The sequence below is a fragment of the Nycticebus coucang genome, chromosome 5 (genome assembly GCF_027406575.1).
Source record: "Nycticebus coucang isolate mNycCou1 chromosome 5, mNycCou1.pri, whole genome shotgun sequence".
NCBI lineage: Eukaryota > Metazoa > Chordata > Mammalia > Primates > Lorisidae > Nycticebus > Nycticebus coucang.
The window spans coordinates 115449195-115476258 of NC_069784.1; the positions used below are offsets into that span (position 1 = coordinate 115449195).

Consider the following 27064-nt stretch of genomic DNA (forward strand, 5'->3'; position numbering starts at 1 on the left):
CTCACAGAAACCTGCAACTCCTGGGCTTAAGCGATTCTCTTGCCTCAGCCTCCCAAGTAGCTAGGACTACAGGTGCTCGCCACAACACCTGGCTATTTTTTGGTTGTAGTTGTCATTGTTGTTTGGCAGGCCCGGGCTGGATTCGAACCCACCAGTTCTGGTATATGTGGCTGGCATCTTAGCCGCTTGAGCTACAGGCATGGAGCCCTGGCTATTTTTAGAGATGGGGTCTTACTCTTGCTTAAGCTGATCTCAAACTCATGAGCTCAGAGCAATCCACCCACCTTGGCCTCCCAGAGTGCTAGGATTACAGGTATGAGCCACCACGCCCGGCCTGTCTCCTTTCTTTTTCCATTATCACTACACAATAAGCCAGACCACTTTCACCATATTCTGATTTGTTTTCCAATGATCTCAGTTTTCATCCTATAAATCACTAACACTTAATCTTTCTAATTGAAGCTATAATCCTATTACTCATCTAATCAAAACTTTTTATTTCCCCCACTGATTTAAGCATAAGCTTTTCTTCCCAGTGATCAAGTTCCTCCCCAGTTTAAGGCCCAGGCTCCCTCTGTAGTTAACCCACTACTGTCTGCTGTCATGTATTTAACAAGCACTGTGTCCGACTGAGAATGACATGATCCACAGGACAATGCCAGCTCTGAAGGCACCCAATCCACAAGGACACCCAGGAAAGAAAGAACCACCACAGAACCGAGAAGATGGTAAGGTACGAGGTGCCAGGAGAACGCACAGAAGACTGTTCAGAGATGGAGAAATCAGAGAATAGTTCACTACTTAGCTCAAATGCCACTTCCTTGTAACAGTAAGTAGACTTAGCCAAATTGGAGAATAGTCAATCCAGTCAAAAACACCAACTACAACATGGGGGAAAAGTTAATGAGGAATCAAAATATGTTTACTTAACTAGAAGCTCAGAAAAATAACCCATCATAACAATCCCAAAGTCACATCTACCATAGTCTGATTATAAAATAAAGAGATAAATTAAACACAACACACGCAGGTATGTGCAACCCCCCACTCCCCCGGAAACAACACATCCAGGTAAGTGCCATCCTTTAAATTAATTATCTTGAGGCATTTATTCCAGCAATGAATCTGCAAACTCTCAAAATTAGAATTCCTGAAGAGCCTGACCCTAAGATTTATAGCTCTACTCAAGGGCAATAAAGAGAAGGCTGCTCCCAATCATCAAATCCACAATCCTCAAGGGAAAGCTTTATAGTAATGCTAGATATTATAAAGACCATGCTGAGCTGACAGGTTCAAATCCAGCCCGGGCCCACCAAACAACAATGGCTGCAAACAAAAAAATACCCGGGCATTGTGGCGGGCACCCGTAGTCCCAGCTACATGGGTGGTGGAGGCAGGAGAATCCCTTGAGCCCAGGAGTTGGAGGTTGCTGTGAGCTATGATGCCACAGTGCTCTACCCAGGGCAACAGCTTGAGGCTCTGTCTCAAAAAAAAAAAAGACCATGCTACACAATAAGGTGGGTACAGGCTGTTCACTGCAACATCTCTGAGAAGATCAAAACTGAAAACCCAAATGTCTATCTATATAGGAGGATGACAAGCAAGTTGTGACATTCCTACCATGAGAAACTAGGGCACCATGAAAGAATACATGGTAAACTTTTATGAACAGACAGGGAAAAGTACAAGGCATGCTATTAGGAAAAGAAAAACCCTCGCGTCATGATTTAGGTATCATATGATCCGAACATTTATTTATATATTTTTTCTTTTGTTTTTTGAAGCAGAGACTCAAGCTGTTGTCCTTGGTAGAGTACTGTAGCGTCACAGCTCACAGCAACCTCAAACTCTTGGGCTTAAGTGATTCTCTTGTCTCAGCCTCCCAAGTAGCTGGGACTATAGGCCTCACCACAACGCCCGGCTATTTTTTTGTTGTTGTTGCAGTTGTCTTGTTTAGCTGGCCCCGGGCTGGGTTGGAACCTGCCCAACCCATACTGCCCAGTGTATGTGGCTGGCGCTCTACCCACTGAGCAACAAGCACTGCCTACATAATTTTTTTTGTTTTTTGGGTTTTTTTTTTTTTTGAGACAGAGCTTCAAGCTATCACACTGGGTAGAGTGCCATTGCATCACAGCTCACAGCAACCTTCAACTCCTGGGCTCAAGCGATTCTCCTGCCTCAGCCTCCCAAGTAGCTGGGACTACAGGCGCCTGCCACAATCCCCTGCTATTTTTTGGTTGTAGTTATTGTTGTTTGGCAGGCCCGGGCTGGATTCAAACCCGCCAGCTCTAGTGTATGGAGATGGCGCCTTAGCCTCTTGAGCCACAGACGCCAAGCCTAACATTTAAGAGAGAAATGTGTCTATGTGTGTGGATAAAGAGGAGGAGGAGGATACAGAGAATGTGAAGACAGACACCAAAACAGGGAATATGGAGAATAAAACTCTATAGCAAGGGGATCTTTTCGATGGGAATTTAGTCATACAACTGTTAATAATATGAGTAAAAACCAAAAATATAAGTGTACTAACAGATTCCAGATTCAAGTTTTCATAATTCAGCAATGGTTTTAGCAACACCAGCAATGCTGGATTAAATGCATACTCTCTCAATGTCACTACTATAAAAAGAAGGCTTTCACCAAATGGGTAGAATATTTTGTCAGTTTTTTAATGTCAAGTTGCATCCTTCCATTTGCAGTCATGAGGGCTCCACAGCCGCGTTCACTGGGATCACCGTGGACCCGTGACAGGTGTAGTTATTACTGCCGTTAGTTACTATCCCTTTAATATGGAGATTCTTGCAAAGAACTAGAACTGCAATCCCAGCCGGGGCTCTGAATGAAGAAACATTCAGTCCCGTTTCTAAACTTAATTAACAGCACAAACATAGCAAGAAAAACCAAAGTAGAATTTTAAAACGCCTATTTCTGAGTTGTTTTAGAGTTCAAAGTCTAACAGCAGTTTACATCAGTTCTTTTGTTAAAGATTTGTTCTAGGACAATAAAGGTATACTCTGCCGTACAAAAATGTCTTTCTTAGTGAAATTTAAAAAAATTTCTTTCTTTAACTGGTCAATAGGAAATAAAAGGAAGGAAGAACTTTTTCTTTTTAATAGAGCAACTTTGGGCATTGTTAAAAGACAGCCCGAAGTAACAGAAAACTTCAGCACTAAGAATGACCCTCTTCTCTACACAAAACTTTGGATTTTCATGTTATGCCATAGGATGACAATGCAAAAATTATGTCAGTGAAATTTCTGTAGAGCTGTATATAATAAATTAAAGAAGACTGCACAACCATCACTCAGCACAACACAATCTCTCTTAGACAAGACTCAATGGCAATGCATAAAATACTTGAGACGTTACTCTAAAGAAGGGGAAAGACAAGGAGGATAAAATGTCAATGTTTCTTCAACCACAAATGTTTTCACTTCGCTTCTAGAATTTCATTCACTCACCAAATTCCACCTAAGTCAAAATGCAGAACAGCTAACAAAAAGAATTCCAGACTCTTTAACTGCTTGCTCAGGGAATGTATCTTTACTTTGTTCTCATTATCTTCCCTTTCACATCCTTTTCTTATTCTCACTAACATGGAAGAAATATTGAGGTAAAGAAAACTCGGGCGGCACCTGTAGCTCAGTGGGTAGGACACCAGCCACATACACCGAGGCTGGCAGGTTTGAACCTTGCCCAGGCCAGCTAAGAAAACAGTGCCAACTGCAATGTGGTGAGCGCCTGTAGTCCCAGCTACTTGGGAGGCTGAGGCAAGTGAATCGCTTAAGCCCAAGAGTTTGAGGCTGCTGTGAGCTGTGATGCCACAACACTCTACAGAGGGTGACAGTTTGCGACTCTGTCTCATAAAAAAAAGAAAAAGAAAACTTGAAAACTTCACTATTCTCAGAAGTACATCAATGAACTAAAAGAATGATTTTGTTATACAATTTGAATTGCACATGAACTTTATGGCCACCCTGTACAAAAGAATACCCAGAACAAAAAACAAGAGCTCTTGCAAATGAAAACCGTGATAGAACTGAAAAGCTCATAGAAGAATTGGAAAAGAAAGAATTAAGCAATGGCCCTGAAGTAAAACAAAAAGAAAGACAATGAGGTGGAAACACATAGAGAAAAGATAAGTTTAAGGATCAGTCCAGAAGATCTAACACCTGAAAGTATAAGAAGAATTTAAAATAAATTAATTAAATAAAATACTTTTTTCAGAACTAAAGAAAAAGTTTCTAGATTCAAGAGATTCAAAAAACTCATCAAATAGCCAACAAATATTAATTAAAATACATACACACACACCCAAGAGCTATCCCTGTGAAATTTCAAAACACTGGCATTAAAGAGCTGATCTCAAAAGCTTTTTTAACCAGGAAAAGAAAGTTGCACACAAAGGTTCAGGAATCAGAACATCTTGAGCTTCTCAACACCAACACTGGAAACTAAAAGACTAAAAAATCTAAAAGAGTGATGTCTTCTAAATAAAAGGAATAAAGAATGCTTTAAAATAGAATGCTCTACCCAGCAAAACTATCAATCAAAGGAGAGGGTAGACATACAAAAACTATACCCTCTACTAATTTTTCTTTAGGAAGCTACCAGCCACCAGGTTCACCAAAATAAAAAGTAAGCCAAAAGGCATTAAAGGGAGACAGGAATCAAAAGAGGGAGGAAATCTCTAGGATGACAGTGAAGGAGATCACAGAGACAGCCAGCACCAGCCACAGGGGAAAAAAAAAATCAGTCTGGATTAGATTAGATCAGAAACTCCAGGATTAAGTCTCCGTAAAGATAAAATTGACTGAATTCTTAAGGTAAAAAGAAGATACGGATTGGGTAGAGTTGGATGTTGAAATAATAAACACACAGAAACACATACCCCATAAAGAGTCACTGTTGACACCAGGAAAGACAGAAGTCACACGTGTATAATAAAGGAGAAGAAAAAAAATAATAAAAAAAAATAAAGGAGAAGAAACTGATGATGTGGCTCTGCTCTGCATGGGTACGCTGTCACAATGCAGTAAACGTGGAATGCTGAACTAAGCGAAGCAATGTATGTGTCTAGGCGAGATGTGAGGTATATGATGGGAGGTATATGTCGGGGGTGGATTGAGGGAAGGAAAAAGAACTAAATCCGCATCTTGAAAAGTCAATACTTAAAACTGAAAAACCGGGCGGCGCCTGTGGCTCAGTTGGTAAGGCGCCAGCCCCATATTCTGAGGGTGGCAGGTTCAAACCCAGCCCCGGTTGAACTGCAACCAAAAAATAGCCGGGCGTTGTGGCGGGCGCCTGTGGTCCCAGCTACTCGGGAGGCTGAGGCAAGAGAATCGCTTAAGCCCAGGAGTTGGAGGTTGCTGTGAGCTGTGTGACGCCACGGCACTCTACCGAGGGCCATAAAGTGAGACTCTGTCTCTACAAAAACAAAACAAAACAAAAAAAACTGAAAAAACATGGAATAGCAATATAAGCATGATGTTTAGCAATATGAAAGTAAATTTCTTAAAAATCAGCTAAAGATGTTTAATGACTACCCATAACCACAGGTTTTTCACATGAGCTCATATTCAAGGCCATGAAGTCAGCTCGTTCATCCAAAGTGTATATAGCAGGAAATGAAAATTTATTCACCATGAATCTCTACAGCTATTAGAGGAAAAGTCAAAAAAGGTAGTTTAATGATTGCACAGCAGTTACATCTTTGAATCTAAGGAGAACACAATACATTTCAAGGTGCTGCAATAATTACTATGGGGGTCAAGAAAAAAAATTCTATCACTACTTCCTCCTTACAATTTTCTTTTGCCTTCACATTTACTGCTCTGACTACCCACCACTCAATAAGACTTAAAAACAGAATTATGTAATTATTACCTATAATCCAAGAAAATTAAAAAAAAAACCCAGTGTATTAAAAGACTACTTCAGCTTGGTCTAGATCTGACAAGCCATCTGAGAAGGGATACAGTCTAGTTCTAACATGAAATGAACAAGAAAAATATCTCCACAAAAGAGACACAATAGGTAATTCAGAACACTTACCAATGATTTCTGAAACAGATATTCAGGGCTCCATTTAAAGTACATTCAGCGGAGCCAGCAAGGTGGCTCACGCCCGTAACCCTAGCACTCTGGGAGGCCAAGGCAGGTGGATTGCCTGAGCTCAGGGTTTGAGACAAGCCTGAACAAAAAGCCAGACCCCCGTCTCTACTAAAAATAGAAAACCAGGCAAGAGGATCACTTACGCCCAAGAGTTGGAGGTTGCTGTGAGCTATGATGCCAGCGTACTCTACCCAGGGCAACAGCTTGAGACTGAAAATAAATAAATAAATACATACATACATACATACATTATGCCTATCAAAATGTGAGATATAGCCCTTTTTGAAGACTTAGGATAGTAAACTTGTATCTAGATTATTCATATTAACTAACTCTCTTCTCCATTAGCTCAAATACTGAGAAAGAATGAATAACTGATTGGAATTCCAGTAATTTAGAAGGCAATAACTTAATTGGAATTTAACTGTAAAAACTGTATGACATTTCCTAATTATGTTAAATATTGATTTTTAGCTATTCATGTGTTTTCAATAAGTCTGAGGAATTTGCAAAGTGATATCCAGGGGGTGGGAGGAGGATATTTAACCAGAAAAAAAAGACTCTTCTTATTTTGTCCTTCCCCATTAATGTAAACAGACATTTACGTAGCTAAGATTTAAGTGATTAGAACAGTTTCCCAGACTCAGCACTTTTACCTCCTCTTCCTTTTCTCTCTTCATTTTTATAGCTATGAAAAAAAAACGGTCAAGCTTCATTTCTGGCTTGAAATGAAGGAAGCCCAGTTCCACATAACACAATCACCGCTCAGTTCTAAAGGCTCTTCATTGAATTTTTTTTCAAGTTTAAGTTAAAAAACAGAAGTTCATTTTCACTTTGGAAATCAGACTTGAAAGAAAAATGTGACCTCTCATTATTTAAATCCTTCCAAGGAGCTCCCCCCGGAACATAAATTGTTAAGACATAGCCACTTGGGGAAAATATTTTCAAATCATGTTTGACGTGTGAAGCTACACGGCTCTTGACAGGAATAATTTTTAACAAGCTCAAGTCTGTCTTTTCCTTACACACTCAACACGATTTAAAAACATGTACTTTACCAAAAGCTTTTAGGATTCTACAAACAATTCAGATCCTTTTACAAAGAATGCAGAGAAGTGGAAAGGACCTTTAATGCTTTGCACATTGTTAAAACACATACAGGCACTACAATCTTTGAACAGAAATAAAATGTAAATGGATGCCCATATAAAATGGAATGAATATTTTCTTGTATTTTATCAGTAGATAAAAGGGTTTATAGATATTCACCTATAGACCATGAGGTGTGGGCGTAAAGGTAAGGATAAAACTACATACACATGAAAATAATCATTTCCAGTACCAGAACTAGTAAAACAAACAAACTTTAAGTGGGCTTTTAAAACTCATAAAATTTCTGGCCTCTTAGGGCCAGGCGCAGGTGGCTCACGCCTGTAATCCTAGCACTCTTGGATACCAAGGTGAGTAGACTGCCTGAGCTCATGAGTTCAAGACCAGCTTGAGTCAGATTGAGACCTTGTCTCCAAAAATAGCCAGGTATTGTGCTGGGCACCTGTAGTCCCAGCTACTTGGGAGGCTGAGGCAAAAGAATCACATAAGCCCAAAAGTTTGAGGTTGCTGTGAGCTGTGACACTATGGCACTCTACCAAGGGTGACAAAGTAAGAGTCTGTCTCAAAAAAATAAAATAAAATAAAATAAAATTCTGGCCTCATCCATTTAAAGTCCCTTAGGAAAAAATTAAAAGAGGCTCTACAAACAGCAGCCCTGCTAACTACACACATCCCCTTCCTTGTAAATGCTGTGCGTATAGTTTCCAGCTGTCTCCTCCTCCCCCTCCCAATGAACCTGAAGGCTGCTGGAGGCTCACTTTCCCTCAACTGGCCTGGAGCTCCCAGGTGTAATGAATGCTCACAGCCAAGACTGCTGGGCATAAGGCCTAAAGTTCTCAGTCCCATACACCCAGGCACTCTGGAAATTGCCCTATCCCCTGCCTCCAGAGCACACACATACACCTTGCCTTAGTGACATAGAACTTCCCCTCAACCTCAGCCCCAAACAGCACCTGAAGGCCTGACCCAAATCATTCATGTTACAGGTGTGACTGAGCTCACACAGCTAAGCGAAGCAGGTGTGAGGGACAGAAAAAAGTCACCTTGGTATCCTAATTGTCGTTTATAATCCATTTTCTCACAGAAAATTCTTACATGAGGATTATACCCCTATAAACGGGTAATAGATCTAGGAATCTATATTATAGGATGAAGAAGCTTCTGGGGCTCCCCTCTGCGTGGTCATGCTTTGGAAACATTCTAAATTAGAGATTATCTGCATATAATAAAATCAACTCATTGGAACCCAAGAAACCAAAACCGCTACCTGAATTTTAAAGGATCTCAATTTGAAAAGAGAAAATGACATCATAATAAACTCACATTAGAGATATAATCAAAACACCATATTTAGAGAACATGCTGAATAAATTTAATCCAATATTCTACATCTTCAGAATTGAATTATCATGATATCTGAAACAGAGATCCAAAAACCTGGAAATAACCCAATTATCAAACCTAACCATCATCTATCTAGAAAATACAATTAACCAGAACACAAGCACCCTCTTTAGGTAATTTTACATTATTAAAGTTCAATCAAATAATCAAGTCCAATCCTTTATTCCAATATCTTAACTTTATTAGATTTTAAAATACACTCCGAAAGAAAAAAGTAAAAGTAATTTTTTTTTTTTTTTTTGTGGTTTTTGGCCAGGGCTGGGTTTGAACCCGCCACCTCCGGTATATGGGACCGGCGCCCTACTCCTTGAGCCACAGGCGCCACCCAAAGTAAAAGTAATTTAAAAAAATAATAAGGTCCTGGCCAGGTGTGGGGGCTCACGCCTGTAATCCCAGCACCCTGGGAGGCCAAGGTGAGTAGACTGCCTGAGCTCACAGGTTTGAGATCAGCCTGAGCAAGAGCAAGACCCCATCTCTAAAAGTAGCCTGGCATTGTGGTGGGCACCATAGTCCCAGCTACTCGGGAGGCTGAGGCAAGAGGATAGCTTGAGCCCAAGAGTTTGAGGTTGCTGTGAGCTGTGACACACTCTACCAAGGATGACAAAGTGAGATTTTGTCTCAAAAAAAAAAGTAAGGTCCAGTTCAAAAGATCTAAAATTTGTTTATGATAAACCAGACATTGTTCTATATCCCTTTTTATCTGCACAACGACCATTTCAGGTATCAGTATAATGCCCAGTTTACATAGAAGAAAACTTAAGCACAGAGAGGGTCCGAAAGTTATTAAGTCACACAACTAGTAAATCCCGTCTCTTATCAAAGTTTATCTTTAACCTCTTGAAATTACCGTGGATGATACTATATTAACAGCTAATTTATGGATTATACAATTAGGAAAGTAATAAATTATAAGCTGAATAATACCAAGTAAAGAAAAACAGGATTCTACTACAAGCAGAAAGAACACAAACTGCCCAAGTAAGATCATACTTGTAAATCTTCCTCATGTTTCTTCAAATGTTTATGTCCCATCCACAGTAAAATTTCCCATGTCCACCTCAAGTTTTCCTAGTAACACTTTTTTAAGAGGCACTCTCTCGAAAATATCAAAATGGGAGATTGTTGTAATCAGTATTTAGAAAGAATAATCCCCTCTTCTTGGGATTTTGTTTAGAAATTAGGTCCCTACCCTGTGTTGAGACACCTCATTGCTCTCTGGACTGTTTAACATTCCTGGGAAAAGGGAAAGCAGAGAGACTCGCCTTAGCCCCCAGTCCGATGAGCAGGCCAGTGGCCAGGTTACTAAATCCCAACAGTGAAGGCCTGTACCAAGTGTGCCTCTAAAGCACCCACGGGCTCTTGAAGCAAGACCCGCATTATTGTATGGTAATGAAGTGTTAGTTTATAAGCCCAGACCGTCCTTGGCCAGAGGCAGAAGCTTTTTAAAGAAACCCCTTGGGATTTAGTTTTGGCAGCTCCAGTCATGCCTGGAACACAGCACAGGCCATGGGTCTCTCAGCAGATTCACTCTCTGGCTCAGACTCAAACTCCAGTGCCTGGTACAATAACCTGGTGGGCTCTTCACCAAGCCTGCTGAGCCCACCCCAGTGATTCACACTTAGTAGGTCTGGGCTGGGGCCCAGGAGATGTTGAGGCTATTGATCCAGAAGCCACACTCTGAGAACCATTGATTTAAGTTAATGGCTATGGGTCCCATTCTCTTGGTTGGTAGTGCTACCAAGCACCACACCATTAAAGGTATTTTCCATCAATAAACTAAGAGCAGACAGCACCCATAGCACAGTGGTTATGGTACCAGCCACATACACCAAAGATTGTGGGTTCGAACCCAGCCCCAGCCAGCTAACCAACAATGACAAATGCAACAAAAAATAGCCAGGCATGGTGGCGGGCGCCTGTAGTCCCAGCTACTTGGGAGGCTGAGGCAAGAGAATTGCTTAAGCCCAAGAGTTTGTGGTTGCTGTGAACTGTGATGCTACAGCACTCTACGGAGGGCAACATAGTAACTCTGTCTTAAAAAAAAAAAAAAAAAACAATAAAAATGAAAAATAAATAAGTAAAGAGAGCAGAGAACTGGAGAGGGGGTAACAACCAGCCAGCTAGTCTCACCTGCTGCTTCTCATCCTCTACGCATTAGCAAATAAAAAACTAATCAATTTCTTCAACGTGTAGGTGGGAGAGCGTATTACAGGGTCATAACATTTAAATATAACAAGTTTATAGAAAGAGGGGAAAAGGAAGAGGAGAAATTTTTTCCTGAATAACACATCGCAAAATAAAAATAAACCAGAAATTGAATTTATTCCTATATCACATGTCTTCTGATACTGATCACGAATGTCTGGGCAAAGGAAAAGAGGCCAGAATGATGGGAAGCACTAACAAAAATTTGTATTTAGAGACTAGATGACTTTTCATCAGTGTGGCTCAAAGAACCAGGGAAACTTCATTAATTCTCTATAGATTCATACTAGCATTGCCACATGGGCCATTAATTCACCTTTATGGATCATGCCACTGGGTTAGTGGCACCATGATTTAAAATATCCAGAACAGGCTGGGCACAGTGGCTCACTCCTGTAATCCTAGCACTCTGGGAAGCCAAAACGGGTGGATTATTTGAGCTCATGAGTTTGAGACCAGCCTGAGCAAAAAAGCAAGAACCTATCTCTACTAAAAATAGAAAAACGGAGGCAAGAGGATCACTTGAGCCTGAATTTGGAGGTTGCTGTGAGCTATGATGTCACAGCACTCTACCCAGGGTGACAGCTTGAGACTCTGTCTCAAAAAAAAAAAAAGAACAAAATAAATCCATTAACCCCTAGCCAACCTTAGAAATTTTTTTGGTTTCTTTTTTTTTTTTTTTTTTTGCAGTTTTTGGCCAGGGCTGGGTTTGAACCTGCCACTTCCAGTATATGGGGCTGGCGCCTAATCCTTGAGCCACAGGCGCCGCCCAGAAATTTTGTAATATTAAAATAAATAAGGGGCTGGGCACTGTGGCTCATGCATTTGAGACTAGCCTGATCAAGAGTGAGCACCCACCACACCATCCCCACCCCCGGTCTCTACTAAAAATAGAAAAATCAGCTGGGCATAGTGGAGGGCACCTACAGTACCAGCTACTTGGGAGGCTGAGGTAGCAGGATTACTTCAGCCCAGGAGTTTGAGGGTTGCAGTGAGCTAGGCTAAGGACACAGCACTCTAACCAAAGAGTGAAACCAACTATCCCAAATAAATAAATAAATAAACAAACAAACAAACTTAAAAGTTCACAAAAAAATTAAAACATACAATTATTTAAATGATGTGTTTAAGCACATTACAGAGACAGTAAGAACTCGCCCATGCCATATTTTGTCTCTATGACTTACCAGCTGTGTGACCTTGGGCAAATTACTTTACTTCTCTGTGCCACCATTTTATCATCAGTAAAATAGGCAGACGGCAATATGCAGTTTGTATGAGGATTTAATGAAATGGGCACATAGTAAGTATCCTGTAAATGTTCTCCTATATGTGTTAATATAAATTATTGTTGATAATATTTTTATTGATCAGAATTTGCGATTTTCTTTTCTTTTTAGAGACACAGTCTCATTTTGTTGCCCTTGGTAAGAGTGCCATGGTGTCACAGCTCACAGCAACCTCCAGCTCTTGGGCTTAGGCGATCCTCTTGCCTCAGCCTCCTGAGTAGCTGGGTCTACAGGTGCCTGCCACAATGCCCAGCTATTTTTTTATTGCAGTTTGGCCAGGGCCGAGTTCAAACCCGCCACCCTCGGTATATGGGACCGGTGCCCTACTCACTGAACCACAGGCACCACCCCAGAATTTGCAATTTTCAAACAATGTTTAAATTATATAAAAGGTACTAGTTTTAGGCACACAGACATTTCTCCCATCCCATTTCGCACCTTCATTCCCTGCCACCTCTACCATAAGTGAATTAGCTCAGAGTTCCATAGCCTATATATCTTTCAATTAAGCCATCCAACATTTAGAATAAGAGAGGCAGATCAGGCAGATGCAAGCTTATTTCTTGTCTTTCCACAAAACAAGAACCAAAGTTGCAGTAAGAAATAGCTGAACGTCCTTTGGTTTAAAATCTTGTTGAGAAATCTAACCAGATCCCACATGTTGCCAAAAGCAGGCACCCACCAAGGTGAGAAAAGTTGAGACAGATGTCTGATTGCCATTTTAGAGAAGGAGGAAGGGAAAAGAGACAAATTATTTGCTTTTTCAGGGGGAAAGAGAAACATAACTCCAAAGGAAAAAAAGCAACATAATAACTTATTAGTACAATAGGCATACTGCTCAATAAGGAAAAAAGGAGACAACTAATTTTTGACTCAATGATGTGTTAGCCGTAAAGATACAGAAAACTGTCTTTGTGGGCAAACCATCTTAGACATAAAATAGGTTAATTGTTCTAGAAGATGGTGATGACTTCCAAGCTACTTAGCACACCTCCTAGACGCTATATCTTGAGTGCAATTTAAAGTTCACAAATAACTAAACCCATGGGAAAGAAACCCTAGGAAGATCAAGAATAACAAACTTCTATCTGTTTGGTAATTCTAGTGTGAACACACAGGCTCCTGAGAACATCAAAAGGGCTTCACTTGGGAGCCAAAGCAAAATAAAGAGATTGTCAGAGAGATTCATCCCAATGCCTCCTCTATTTAAAGTGGCCTCTTTACAACTGTACCTTTGAGTTCTGAAAAAAAATAATAATAATAAGAGAAAAACAGCCTCTGGATATTTATAACATGGTGGAAATTCTCTTAAGTTTTAAAAAATCAGGACACAAAACTATATTCAGAAAATAATACCCCAGTCCTGTTTAAAATACCATTGATTGCTATACTTAAATACAGACAGATCCAAATATGCAGCTATATTAGCAAAAAAGAGAGGAAAAGGAGTAATACTTTCTAGGTTATGATTTTTCTCTTCTTTATATCACTGTTCTTTACAGGTTTGCAATTTAGGATGAAAGTATATGAATTTTATTATCAGAAACATTTTACAGCATATTTTGTAAAACTAAAAACTTTTCATTGTACTTTTATTTACATAAAACTTAACACTGTGGACTATGTAATTCAATGATTATGTTTCTGAATCTACACTCATGAATAATGCTTTCATGAGTCATTTCTGAACTAATTCAGCACACATCTGTGGTCTCATGCAGGTTAACAACTAGAGAAAAACATCTCCACCGACCACTGTTGTTTTATTCCAATGTGTGTCAGTGTTGCTCTACAATGGGACAGTACCACCTGGTACCCTGCAGTGAGGCTGTTATCATCAACCCAGAAAACTGAATATACCAAGCAGACCTCATGACAAAACGCATTTATTTAGTAAATAAAGTTGCCATCTCAGAGTAAAACATTCCACACTAAAATTCAAACGCAGTCCTAGATATAACATCCTCCTCCCAACTCAGGAAGTAATTCACATTCAGCATGCAGATATCCTGATAAAGGGCAGCAAATGCCTGCTTTTAAATAAACTCAACTTAATGTCGTTACAGACATTTAACAGAAGTCCCTCCTCCCTTTTCCTTTTTTAATACAGGAAAAACTTAATCACCTCTTGGGAAGCTCATATTTAAACTATTCCTAAAAAATCAAAGCATTAGCAATTAAAAAAAAAAAGAAAGAGTTTAACAATCTATTCCATTGTTAAATAATCTCCTTTTTCCCAAATCAACTGTCTTCTTTAACAACAACAACAAAATGTACCCAGGATTTCACAAATAAAAAAATGGCTAAAAGACATAAGGAACAATAATGAAAACAATACTTTGGATGACATATATGAATGAAGAAGCGTAACAGGATCATCCATCAATCATGTATATGGAAAATGGAGGGAAAATAACACAAATGCAATATGTTTATGCTGGTATAAAAGGACCATGGAATAATATGAAGAATCTAATAAATGTGGTTATGAAGACAGTGGTAGCAGATGAGGACCTGAAATAGCACTGAGACTTTTCACTACAAGGTCTTTTATAAACACACAGTAGAACCTTCACTACATGGTCTTTTATATATACACAGTAGAGTCTCCATGGGTCACCACCTCCCTAACTTGACTACCTCCCAATTGACCTAATTTTCACACACTGGACATGCACCACATGTACCTAATCAGCACAGTGGGCCTAGTTCCTTATGTTGACCACCTCCATATGTTGACCAGTTGCTTATAGTTCCTTGGGTGGTCAATTTACAGAAGTTCTACTGTATTTACTTACATACTATATATAATATACATATTATAGAGAGAGAACAAAGTATATGTATATAGAACAAAGTAAATGTATTGCCTATTCAATAAACTAAAGGAAAATGTATGCTAAGATTATTTGATTGTGATTTTGCCGCTGACCTTAGCCCTCATGTGACGGAGAGGTAAGAACACAAGCTATGCAGTTAGGCAGTCCTACGGGTAGCTAATGAGCACAACCGCAGAATTCTGAGGAGTAGGCCAGTGCCCTTGCTCAGATGGTCATCCCAGCACCCAGACCATCAGCCCAGAAACTGCCGTGCACCTCACCGTAGTTCCCAGATGCCAGCATAATCAGGCGTACTTGATTATGCATAACACAGAACTACTTAATTCAATTTCCCTTTGTTTAAAAAATATCATGGTCTTTTGAGTCCACAGAACATTTCATCAGATGTCTAATATTGACACATAGAAAGCCCTCATATTTTATCATGTGTTATTGCCATTTAAATCAGCTAGTTACACAGGCCTCTGAATATTACTGATAACACTTATCAAATTTTAATCTTAAAGAGGAAAAAAGTAGAAGAAAGTGTAATAAAGAACTTCCTTGCAGAATAATCTGAAATGGTTGTCTGTTTTTCCAAAGTAAAACAGTGCTTTTCCACAAGGGTGAAAATTTCTTGTGAAACAAATCAGAGGAGTGAGAGTAAAGCAGTACTAACAGAAAATTTCACCACTCCACTGGGGGAAAAATCTTACTACAGGAGCATTTATATTTGTTTTTTAGAATATAATGTTTAGGGGGCAGCGCCTATGGCTCGAAGGGGTAGGGCGCCGGCCCCATATGCCGGAGGTGGCGGGTTCAAACCCAGCCCTGGCCAAAAACTGCAAAAATAAATAAATAAATAAATAAAAATAATTTTAAAAAGACTGCAACTCATTTAAAAAAAAAAAAAAAAGAATATAATGTTTAGGGCAGGGCCCTTAGCTCAGTGGGTAGGGCGCCGGCCACATACACTGAGGCTGGGAGGTTCGAACCCGGCCTGGGCCAGCTAAACAACAATATGACAACTGCAACAAAAACATAGCTGGGCCCTGTGGCAGGCACTTGTAGTCCCAGCTACTAGGGAAGCTGAGGCAAGAGAATCGCTTAAGCTCCAGAGTTTGAGGTTGCTGTGAACTGTGAGGCCATGGCAGTCTACCAGGGGCAACATAGTGAAACTCTGTCTCAAAAAAAAAAGAAAAAAAAAATATATATATATATAATTTTTAGACAAAATATGCTATGCATCTTTAAAATTGTTATTTTACAGGTGTGGGAGTCCCACAAACTTATAGGCAGGTCTTATACATTAGGTATCTTTTAAAAATCCAATTTTAATTGGTAATTTGGAATTCAGCACAGATTTTCTTCTAGAAATGTTATAAAGAATGGTTTGCTTTATTTCTTATTATTGAATTATAGTGTATCTGATCAGGTACCTGAAGGAGGGTCCCTGTGTAAGCCTCACAGTTTAGCACTAGCGGAATAACCCTCAAAAAATCTTATTCGTGAATGGACAAATGTCTTGCCACCCAGAATGACCAAGATTCCTAACACACAACATAGATTGGTGTTCCCAAAACTTGACTCATCAGAATCACCTGGGGGTACTTGCTAGGGAGGCTTGTTCCCCTGCCTCGCCCAAGCCATGCTGATTCACCATCTCCAGGGGCGGAGTCTGGGAATGTTGGTAAGCAAGTCCCCAGTGGACCCAATGATTCAGAAAGTGTGGGTAACTCGGACGTGAATGAAGTAGTGCTAACAGTTGCCGTGAGTCTCAAGATGCCCAAGGAAAGCTGAGTTCCAGGCTGATCCCGTCAAGTTTGAGTGAAGGCTCAAAGAGCCACCCCCAGCCAAATGAGGCAAAAGTGACAGCTCTCCCACAGCTGGGAAAATAAGTGGGAGCTGAGTGGCTCTCCAGTTCCCACAATAGGAGGAAACAAGGAGGCGAAAGGGCTCTGAGAAAGAAAGGGGACATCCATATAAAGTCCCTAAAGGAAGCCTGGCTGCCCCAATCCCTGCAAGGCAGAGAGAAAGCAGCAACCCTTCACACATTCCCTCGGGAGCTTCACACTTTCAGACCCCTGTGCAGAACTCTCTGGTTTTATGTCTATCTCTGACACCAACTCTCTCGTCTGGATTTGGTCAGCTTTCATCTTCCAAGCTTCAATGGCATTACCTCCCATGGACTGGGCCATCTGTGGTGACACAGGAACATAAACATACACACAGAGGCTAACTCAGCCTTCGATGTCACCAAAACAGCAGCAGCAAATGTTACATAAATGTTAGCTATGTGCCAGGCACAGTGCTAAGAGGTACTTAAGATGTACGTCTCAAATTTCTTGGCCATCTGCTAGTAGTTTGAGAGGTTTCAAACAAAGAGAGAGGGAAAAGGGAAAAGCTCAACTGCCTCTTCTTTCTTCCTCTCTGATATTTGAGGAATTGTGCTAACAGTTGCTGTGAGTCCCAGGATGCTCAGGGAAAGCTGAGGTCCAGGCTGATCCCGAAAGCCATGTCTTTTTGGCATGGTTTTCCCTCATCTGAGCATGGGAATGTCATAATTAGATCAGATAATACAAAGAAAGTGCCACAAGTTGTTTGGGCAGGCTCACCCTGGAGACAACCCTGTCTGGTTCAAATCCCAGCTCTGTTACTTCCAGTTGTGAAGGTGGGCAAATTATTTGTGCCTTAGCGGTATTATCTGTCAGGGAGAAATAATAATAGTATCCACCTCATAGAGCTGCTATACATGTTAAAGTGTTTGGCATCTGGCAAATGCTCTGACATTCACTGACAGTGTCATCAGGCAAAACAAAATTGCCATAAACACGGTCTGATGCCAGAAATTGGAACTGTGCTGCTGCCCTTGCTACTGTATCCCCAAACAGTCTTCATTTGGCAATGACAAAGGTTCCCACTGACACACCTTTTATCCACAAGGAAAGGGGCTGAAGGCTGGGACCTCCTCTGTCATTCAAAGACAGAAGCTCCAGCTCCTCCAAAATACCTCTTTGAGATATTCATCTGAAATACTTCTTAGCACCTTTGTCCAAAGTGTCGCTCCAGTGTGTGTATTGTTACAAGTGCGGACCACCAATGTCACCAGCACATGAAAGCAAAATGGCCATCAGCACCATCTGGTGATTTTAAACTTCAGTTCCTGCAGAATTAATACATCCCAGGATATAAACCAGTTTGAGGAGAAACCGAATCAAATCATTGAATAAGTTACTAGGGGCCTAGTTAGGGGTGAGCCATTTTATTTCATACTTCAAACTTGATTTTTTTTTAAAGATATTAAAATGACACCGATAGGAAAACGTTACATTATTTTTCTGTTTTTAAATTTTCTTCCCAAAATATTAAGAAACTCAAATTTCCCTTTTGTTATTTAAATATTGTCATTTGTCGATATGAATCCTAAAACAACTCACACAGCTGACATTTTAATATTAAGGTTTCATCTAATAGTGGAAACTAGTTTATGGCTAGATAAATAATTTCAACCTAAAATGAGGGTAGATTTTTAAAGAAGGCTATTATTTTCCCAATACCCAAGAGTCAAAGAACACATTAATGTTTTGACTTAAAGGGTACACTCTCATATTTCAAAAACTAAAACCTTTTTTTTAGCAATACAAACATTTGGCAAATGCATTTAAACACAATTGTCTTTCCACAATGACACTAGCACTTTTTAAAGATGAGGAGGGAGCTATGCACGTGGGCAGAACATACACAAATTTGAAACAAGTACCTGCCTGATCTGTTTGGAAAATGACTAATCCCTCAACACATGAAGTTCCATGCACTCTGTTTATACGCAGTATTAGTAAAAGAGTCATGAAGAATTATTTCAGATGCAAAGTTTTCTTTTTTTAATCTCTCATCATAAGAATCAGACAAGGATTAATGATGAAAGTTATACTTACAAGTTTACCTGAGCCACTATTACCAAATAACAAAAGTCAATTTTTGTTGAAAGCAACTCAAAGAAGTAGAATGGGGGTTACCAGGGGCTGTAGGAAGTGGGTATTTGGGACATGTTGGTCAAAGGATACAAAATTTCTTTAAGAGAGGAGGAATAAGTTTGACAGATCAATGGTCAACTTGGTGACTACACTTAATAACAATGTACTGTATACTTGAAAATTGCTTACAAAGTAGATTTTAAATGCTATCACTACAAAAAAAAGTATGTGAAGTAATATGTAGGTTATTAGTTTGATTTAGGCATTCCACAATGTACATCTCTGTATCAAAACATCACAGTTGTACACTGTAAATATATGAAATTTTTATTTGCCAATTTATTTTGCAAAAATAAATATTTTTTTTCAAATCCCTCAGTGGAATTACAAAATGCCAAAATTGGAAAGGTCCATAGAGACTATTTTAATCAAAGTCTCTATTTACAGATAAGGAAATGAAAGCCTTGGCCGGGTGCTGAGGCTTACTCCCACAATCCCAGCACTCTGGGAGGCCACGGCAGGTGAATTGCCTGAGCTCACAGGTTCAAGACCAGCCTGAGCAAGAGGCAGACCTCTTGTCTCTAAAAATAGCCGGGCGTCATGGCAGGTGCCTATAGTCCCAGTTACTCTGGAGGCTGAGACAAGAGAATCAGTTGAACCCAAGAGTTTGAGATGGCTGTGAGCTATGACACCAGGGGTACTCTACCAAAAGTGACAAAGTGAGACTCTGTTTAAAAAAAAAAAAATGGAAATGAAGGCCTAGAGGTGTTGAATAAATTGCTCAAAATCCATGTTAAAAAATGGCAGAGAGGAAACCAAATCCCCGTTTCCCAATCCAATGAGCTTTCTAGTCTATCAAAGTACTTTACAATTTGCTTACCAAAAAAACACTGTTGCACTTGTTAAGCATACCAGAGACACTGGCTCAACATGGCTCTAGAAGAATCTGGAAATCCCTAATTTTAACAAAAGTTCCAGGCAATCTTAAGGTCAGGCAAGTTTAGGAATCACATGGCCTCCTTAACTTGATGGTACAATCTGACCACAGCTACTGTCCATTTCTGTTAATAAATTTAGAAACTAAATTAGATGTGGGTGGAATATGTGTCAATGAAAGCAAATCTTATGAGCATTTCTGTTAATAAATTTAGAAACTAAATTAGATGTGGGTGGGATATGTGTCAATGAAAGCAAATCTTATGAGCAAACATTTCACCAAACATTTATGAGCAGGCAGGCACAAAAACAGCCACACAGTCTGTGCTTAGAGATGCATTTAAGGCCGGGTGCTGTGGCTCGTGCCTGTAATCCTAGCACTCCGGGAGGCCAAGGTGGGTGGATTGCTTGAGCTCACGAGTACGTGACCAGCCTGAGCAAGAGGGAGACCCCATCTCTACTAAAAATAGAAAAACTGAAGCAGAAGAATCACTTGAGCCCAAGAGTTGGAAGTTGCTGTGAGCTATGAACCATAGCACTCAACCTAGAGCAACCAGCTTGAGACTATTTCAAAAAAAAAAAAAAAATGCATTCAAGTCTCTACTCTGTCTTTACAACTCTGACAAGTACCTCGCATTTTGAGAGGAAGCAAACATATTCTGACATCAGGACCAGACAACCGGGTTAAGTCAGGGGACAGTCTATTGTGAGGCAGAATAACGCATCTCAATACCCAGAACGCTACTCAGAAGTATGAACCTAATACGTCTGCCAGAGTCTCACATCTGTTTGTGGATTTGCAAATGTACAACTGTAAATATGTACAATTATTATGTTATCAATTAAAAGCAAATAAATAAATGGATATAACACAATCTGGCCTTCCTATCTCACAAGGTTTTTAATCAAATAACAACTACGAAAGATATTTTTTTTTTTTTTTTTTTTGAGACAGTCTTACTTTGTCACCCTCGGTAGAGTACCATCGCATCAAAGCTCATAGCAACCTCCAATTCCTGGGCTTAGGCGATTCTCCTGCCTCAGCCTCCTGAGTAGCTGGGACTACAGGTGCCCACCACAATGCCCGGCTATTTTTTTGTTGCAGTTTGGCAACAAGCTGGGTTTGAACCTACCACCCTCGCTATATGGGGCCAGCACCCTACTCACTGAGCCAGAGGCGCCACCTTGAAAGATACATTTTCAATCACAAGTAAAGGGTTTTTATTCATTATAAAAAGAAACTATTCAGGAACTTTGAAAACACTGTGCTAAGTGAAAAAAGTCCCAGAAGACCACATATCATATAATTCTATTTGTATGGAATGTCCAGAGTAGTCCGACCTATAGAGGCACAAAGTAGAATGCACACAAGTGGGAGGACTGAGAGGAAACAGGAATGACTGCTACTGAATACAGGGTTTCTCTGGGGGTAATGAAGACATTCGGGAATTGTCTGTGGTGACGGATGCACAACTCTATGAGTACACTAAAGACCAATGAACCATATGTATCTTTCAAAGGGGTGAATTGTATGGAAGGTGAATTTCATAACAATAAAACCAGTTTTTAAAAAATCACACAGGGCTTAAAAAATAAAACAGGACTATTAGGTTGAGTATCTATTGATTTCTGCTTAGCAAAGTCTGTTGTGATTGTTTACAGAGCAGAGATATAGCTATTCACACTGGCTGTTATCACTATTTCCCATGAGAACATACTTTGTCAGCAAAATTAATGAAGTTTGACTTTTACAAAAAGGAGCAGAGATGGGTGGTTAAGCACAAAACTTTTAAAAAGGTAGAAAGTTCACATTTTCATCTGTTTTTAAAGTAATTGTCTTGCTCACTTAAGATTTGTAGCAGTCAGCCTATTACCTCCAACCCAAGTTTGTACATGTATTCCTCGGGACAACAAACACTAAGAAACTAAGTATTAGTTCACTTCAAATATCACATTCCAGGCACTGTTCTAAGCCCTATAAAAACAAATGGCCAAAATATGTTATAGAAACGAACATGGCCACCCTGGGCCTAAGGAGCTTGCTGACTGGCAGAGGGGAGCAGAAGCAGATAGACAATTTCAGTCCCCTGGTAAATGTGGCAATGCTAGATGGGCATTCCCCCAACCTAGGGGTGTCAGGAAAAGTGTTAGGGGAGTCTTCAGGGAATAGGAGACTAGTAATGTGTGTTCTCCCCGGCTTAGGACAAAAAAATTATTTTGGATGACTTCCTACCCAGGAGATTTTGAGTAATGGCAAATTTGATGAAATACTTTTCAGAATCACTGAAGCCAGCAGGACCAGCCAGCAAGACTAACACACTATTTCTATACTGCAAAGAGTCTATACATTTTATGGCTCGGCACCTGTGGCTCAAGTGGCTAAGGCGCCAGCCACATACACCTGAGCTGGCAGGTTTGAATCCAGCCCGGGCCCGCCAAACAACAATGATGGCTGCAACCAAAAAATAGCAGGGCATTGTGGCGGGCGCCTGTAGTCCCAGCTACTTGGGAGGCGGAGGCAAGAGAATCACTTGAGCCCAAGAGTTGGAGGTTGCTGTGAGCTGTGATGCCCCAGCACTCTACCCAGGGCGACAGCTTGAGGCTCTGTCTCCAAAAAAAAAAAAAAAAAAGAGTCTATACATTTTAAAAACTGTGGGCAGTGCCTGTGGCTCAAAGGAGTAGGGCACCAGCCCCATATGCCGGAGGTGGCAGGTTCAAGCCCAGCCCTGGCCAAAAAACATAAAAATAAAAATAAAAACAAAAAAATAAAAACTGCTCCTCTCACATCCTTTATTACAGTGGAGACCCAACAGCCAATGAAATAGGCTGTCTCCTGTTGCCCCAGACTTTGGCTAAGCTACTGGATTTTTTTTTTTTTTTTTTTTTTTGGTTTTTGGCCGGGGCTGGGTTTGAACCCGCCACCTCCGGCATATGGGACCGGCGCCCTACTCCTGGAGCCACAGGCGCCGCCCAGAGCTACTGGATTTTATTACTGCTCCTCGGGAGACTTATTAAAAGGTTTCTCTGAGAAGAAGGATGAAATTATTGGTCACAGTTTTCCTTAGGACTGTTTATGGAATGTATCTAAACTGTGCTCCCCATTTCCACAGCCCCTAAGGGAAGTGACATACCCCGTGGGACTGCAGGCCAGCCAATCAGGTTTGGGCTCCCAGGCGGATGTGGCATCAAACACAGCTAACCTGGGGTGAATTACTTCAGTGTTCTTCGACTCCATTTCCTCTCTGTTCATGATATAGATGGTCTTTAGAGTCAATTCCAAGTCTCAAAGTCCAGGCATCCATACTAACCAAGTCCATTAATGGCACCAAAATGACTTCAAAATGTAGCTTTTATGCAGGAACAAGGTTGGAGGCATTGTTATAAAAGAATACTAACAGGTGGTAAATAGAATGAATGCAGTCATTTCATTGCTTTTTAGCATATAAAAAAGTTAAGTGTGTAAAGGTGAAAAAAACCCCAAGAATTAATGTTTTTATAGCATTCTTTTCTATATATGCACTTACACTCTCAGGCATATTCAATAAAAAACTTCCTTTCGTGATCATAGAAAAATGGTGAACCAGTTCTAGTAGAAAACCAAAGTCATTTAGGATTCAAACAAACTTGTGAGAAGTTTTTTTCAAAAAGAGTTATTTCAGGTGGCAACCGTTGCTCAGTCAGTAGGGCACAGGGGGTAGGGCACCGGCCAGACACACGGAGGCAGATGGGTTCGAACCTAGCCTGGGCCTGCTAATCAACAATGACAGCTGCATGAAAAAATAGATGGGCCTGTGGCAGGCACCTGTAGTCCCAGCTACTCGGGAGGCTGAGGCAAGAGAATGGCTTAAGTCCAAGAATTAGAAGTTGTTGTGAGCTGTGACTCTACTGCACTCTATCAAGGGCAACATATTGAGACTCCGTCTCAAAAAAAATGGGGGGGGGGGGTTCAGTCTTTGTAATTAGGATAACTTGTAGTTCATTTAGAGAATTTGAGGGATTTGTGACCATAGACTGTATGTAGCCTTTGGGGGCATATTAGGACATAAAGTAATATGTTAAAATGCAAAACAAAACTAGCCAAAAATGGGGTTCTTAACTTCAGGAAGTTTTTTCTTTATCTTTTTTTTTTCCTTTTTAATTCCTACAACGGATCAGTTCACCTAGCAGTCAGAGCTGTCTCATCACACTGTCAAGGATGAAATTCTTGTTCACTGGCTCGAGGCCTGTGGCTCAAGCAGCTAAGGTGCCAGTCACAATATACCCTGAGCTGGTGGTCGAAACAACGACGACAGCTGCAACCAAAAACTAGCCGGGCATTGTGGCAGGTGCCTGTCGTCCCAGCTACTTGGGAGGCAGAGGCAAGAGAATCGCTTGAGCCCAGGAGCTGGAGGTTGCTGTGACCTGTGATGCGACGGCACTCTACCCAGGGTGACAGCTTGAGGGTCTGTCTCAAACAAAAAAAAAAAAAAAGAAAGAAAGAAATTCTTGTTCACCCACACACATACAGCCCATACAAAAAAGGGATAGAGGTAAGCAGGGATCACCAACCTGACCATGACATCCTACTAATACATCCTTATGCATGAGTTCATTATTCGCATTAAGAATATACATTCTGATTATGTCCCAATGACTTATGAAATTACTTAGATTCCAGCCCTCCCCACCCCCTAGCTTTTCCAGGTTGTGAAAACTGTCCACAATTTCTAAGAGTGTGTTGACAGCACCACCAAAGAGATGAACTGTAAAAATTTTAAACCATCAAATGAAAACATCTCCAAAACAATTTGGAGAAAGATGTATATTATATAACAAGCAACCTCCCTGGAATAAATTACTGAAAATTTGTATTCTTCAGTTGGAAGGTAGTTAAAATACAGCTAAGTTTTTCTAGCAAGCTAGAAAACAAGCAATTCAAAGACTGCATATGAAGTGATTCTAAGAAGGACAGTCTTTCAAGAGCTGCTGAAATCTAGGCGTGTGTTAGTTACGTCAGCCAAGATCTTCTCTGCCACCCTGCAATCCATCAACCATGTCCAATTTACTCTTTACGTTTAGGAGTATGACAAAGCCCACGTAGTCAAAAGGTAGAAACCACACAGACATCACACTGAAAGTTTCTCTGCTTTGGGCCAGCAGGAAATTCCAGTTGCTTCATTCCCCAGAGCCAGTTAAGCTGCTGAAATGAAAGGGGTGCTCAGAAAGGTCACTATGTCAGGACGCAGACTTGATTTTCAGGGTAGGAGGAGGCCAAAGATGAATAGGATTCAGAGTCTGCGCGCAAGGTCAAGGTCCTTTGAATCAGAAAGAGCTGATGGGTCTCTGCCTGGGGGAAGAAACAGAATTCAGCGCCAAAAGGGGAAGCCGTAAACTAAGCGCACAGGTCTGTGGGAAGAGAGGTGACCAGCAACCCATCACTCTCCGAGATCCCCACTGATACTTACAAACGGTCCTCCTCAAGTCTCAAGACCTCTAACCACTATACGTCCAAATCGTTATTCTCTCTGGCTTCTCAAACAGGCTACCTTCCTCTGACTCTTTTCCCACGACCTTTCATCCTCCTACAGCGCCCTTGGGTCTCCTCTCAAGCCTCCCACACAGACACACAGAAGGACCGAACAGCAGGGCTGGGCCAGCCCAATTTCCACACTCCGCACCCACTGCTTTAAGGTACCCAAGAACCTCCCGAAATCCGAGAGTTGGAGAGTGCCACACGCGCCCGCCACTGCACAGCCTCTAGGGTCAGGCGGTCTCCTCTCCATCGACCCCCGCCAAACCACGACACTCGCGGGGCACCGGGGCTCCCGGGTTCTGCACCACGACCCCCGAGCCGGCCCCAGGCCACCAGGGGGCGGGAGGGAGCTGCTCGCGGGGTGCCTCCCCCGTTCCCCTCCCCCGACCCGCCGGCCACTCACGGATTTTCACTCGGCGGTGGTCGAGGCGCGCGGCGGTGGCGTGCAGGGTGTCCAGGCGGCGGTGAAGCACGGCGGTGCGGTGGCCCAGCGCGGCCGCCTGTCCCTCTAGCTCGCCGAAGATGTCCCCAGCGCAGCGCGACAGGTCGGCGAGCTGCGATAGCAGGCAGACCAGGGTGTGCGAGCTGACCTGCTCCAGCGAGCGGAAGAGCGGCGCGTCCTCTGCCTCGGCCGCCGCGGCCTCGGGCCGGCGCAACCGCGCGGGCTCCACGGTCCTCTGGTGGAAGGGCATGGCGGGGGCGGGCCCGCGGCGGGCGCTCAGGGAGCGCAGCCCCTAGTCCGCCCCCAGTCGGCGCGGGGCGCGAGTCTGCATCCAACACAAAGGAAAGTCCGGGGCAGCGGCGGAGCGCCGAGGAGACTCCGGGCGGCTCCTGCTCGCGGGGGACAGGCCGGGCAGGCAGGAAGGACAGACGGACGGGCGCGTGGGCAGGCGAGCAGGCACCGGAGGAGCGCGGGATCGGCTCGGGGATCCCAGCCCAGCTGCCCGTCCTTCCAGCCGCCGGGGATCCCGGGCCTCGCGGCCAGGAGAAGTTCCAAGGGCAGCTCCCGGGCGGGCAGCGGTGGCCGCGGCGGCGAGCGGAGCCGCAAGTCCCGCTGAAGTTTGCAGGCAGGCAGGAAAGAGCCGGCGGCTCCTTCCCTCCCTCCGGATTGGAGAGGGAGGAGGAAGCGGGGGGAGTGCCGCCGCCACCGTGTGAGAGGGAGGGGAGGCGAAAGAAAGGAAAGGGGAGGAGAGAAGGGCCGGCCCGGGGAACCACCTGCGGCTCCCGCGGCCGCCGCGCCCAGCGCCCGCGGGCTATGGCGGCCCCGGCGCCCCAGGGCACCCTGCTGGAGAGGGCTCGGCCGCTCAGTCTGGGGGCCCCCGCCGCCTGCCCAGGACCCTTCCAGCGCGCGGCCGGTGGGGCAGAGCCCTACCGGCCCCCCAGGCCGGGGCGGGGCGCGGGCGGGCGCCGCCGGGGCGGAGGCGCCAGGCGGCTGCGGCGGGACCCGCTCGCGCAGCTCACCTGCGCGCAGGTCCGCCCGGCGGGGAACGCCAGGGCCTCCTGGGCCCTCCGCTGACCCCCTGGAAGGCGGCCAGGACTTCTAGGCCGCTTTGGGGGACCTCAAAGAGGAATCATTAAATCATCCAGTAGCCAGAGGTCCTGTAGCCAAGCAGGAGTCCGCGTCCAATTGGTAAAACCTCTGAGACTCTCTTTCCAGGGGGCTTGCAGTGGAGTTCTCAGCACGGAAAACTAGACCAGCTG

The 27064-nt window shown here is 42.5% G+C and overlaps 1 protein-coding gene across 4 annotated transcripts in view; it reads right to left on the reverse strand.

Moving 5' to 3' along the window:
* NHSL1 (NHS like 1) overlaps window positions 1-26182 on the reverse strand; it is a 260231-nt gene extending 234049 nt beyond the window's left edge. For 2 of the 4 annotated variants that reach the window (XM_053590639.1, XM_053590641.1), the window contains exon 1: window positions 25767-26181. In XM_053590639.1, the coding sequence (XP_053446614.1) occupies window positions 25767-26055 (289 nt within the window). In that variant the 5' untranslated portion in view covers window positions 26056-26181. Of the gene's footprint in view, window positions 1-25766 lie in introns of all 4 variants that reach the window. The other 2 variants (XM_053590637.1, XM_053590642.1) reach the window with 2 other exon arrangements.
* Window positions 26183-27064: the final 882 nt, after the last annotated feature.